This window comes from Penaeus monodon, chromosome 22 (assembly GCF_015228065.2).
Source record: "Penaeus monodon isolate SGIC_2016 chromosome 22, NSTDA_Pmon_1, whole genome shotgun sequence".
Taxonomy (NCBI): Eukaryota; Metazoa; Arthropoda; class Malacostraca; order Decapoda; family Penaeidae; genus Penaeus; species Penaeus monodon.
In genome coordinates, this window is record NC_051407.1 from 28,027,296 (window position 1) to 28,028,257 (window position 962).

General features: G+C 38.5%; 1 protein-coding gene across 2 annotated transcripts in view; it reads right to left on the reverse strand.

Annotated features, from left to right (window-relative positions):
* Positions 1–962, reverse strand: part of LOC119587076 (peptide methionine sulfoxide reductase-like) — an 8,677-nt gene that overhangs the window by 6,064 nt on the left and 1,651 nt on the right. For both annotated transcript variants that reach the window (XM_037935823.1, XM_037935824.1), the window contains exon 2: positions 38–216. In XM_037935823.1, the coding sequence (XP_037791751.1) occupies positions 38–120 (83 nt within the window). In that variant the 5' untranslated portion in view covers positions 121–216. The remainder of the gene's footprint in view (positions 1–37; positions 217–962) is intronic.

Genomic DNA, 962 nt, shown 5'->3' on the forward strand with positions numbered 1-962 from the left:
TACACAAGTAAACAGGATACCTGCAACCAACACTTACAAACTGTGGTAGGTTGGGTTAACCTTTGACCCGCCGGCATATCCCACCCGGGTTCGGATGACCCCGGGGACACAGCCGAACATGGCCTCCGGGAACCAAAATCATGACATCCCGAAGGAAGCCTTCTTGGTGGCAACGGTTGGCTCGTACAGCGCCATGCTTCTGATGCCTAGATCTGGCTGTGGAAGATAGAAACATCTGTAAATTTTGTCAAAGGAAAAATATACAAATGAGTAAACTTGTGTATGTAATGTGTCCATTAATAAATTATTTTTTAAACATACATGTTAATATAGAATCAAAAGAACACAAACTGCAGCATTTACAGTCAGATTTGCTGTTTGTTACACAAAAAATTCCTTGCATCCTTTTAAATGGAAATTATGATCAATTTATACTTCTCAGGATATTGCCAGAGTACCAATAACAAAACAATAACTTGATACTGTCATTATAACAGTGGCTTCCAAAACAAGAATTTCTTCTCACAGCTATAATGGCTGTCTTGTATGCAATCAACTTGAAAATTGCTGTGATCTATGATGGATGACCTGCAAATGAAGTCTGACTTGATCATCACAGCAGCGCACTCTATGTTCTAGTAGTGGTCAATACATTACACCATCTATAATCTGGCAAGACAGAGCTTGAAAAGCGGCTTATTGGGCTTATTTGACAATATAATTACTATGAAGGTCTATATGCTCCATCTTACTAGAATGTGTATTGTGAAGGTTTACTGGGCTTTGGCAGACCACCAATAAGTGTGAAGGCCTCACCAGTTCGCAAGGCTGAATATCTTCCATATTTGCAATTTGCTCCAGATATGTCAAAGATGAAAAATGCTTTAGAATAAGTCAAACTGTAATTCTTTGTACTGCTCCTCTTATGACATACTAAAAATCTTAATAATGAGTAGGAAATC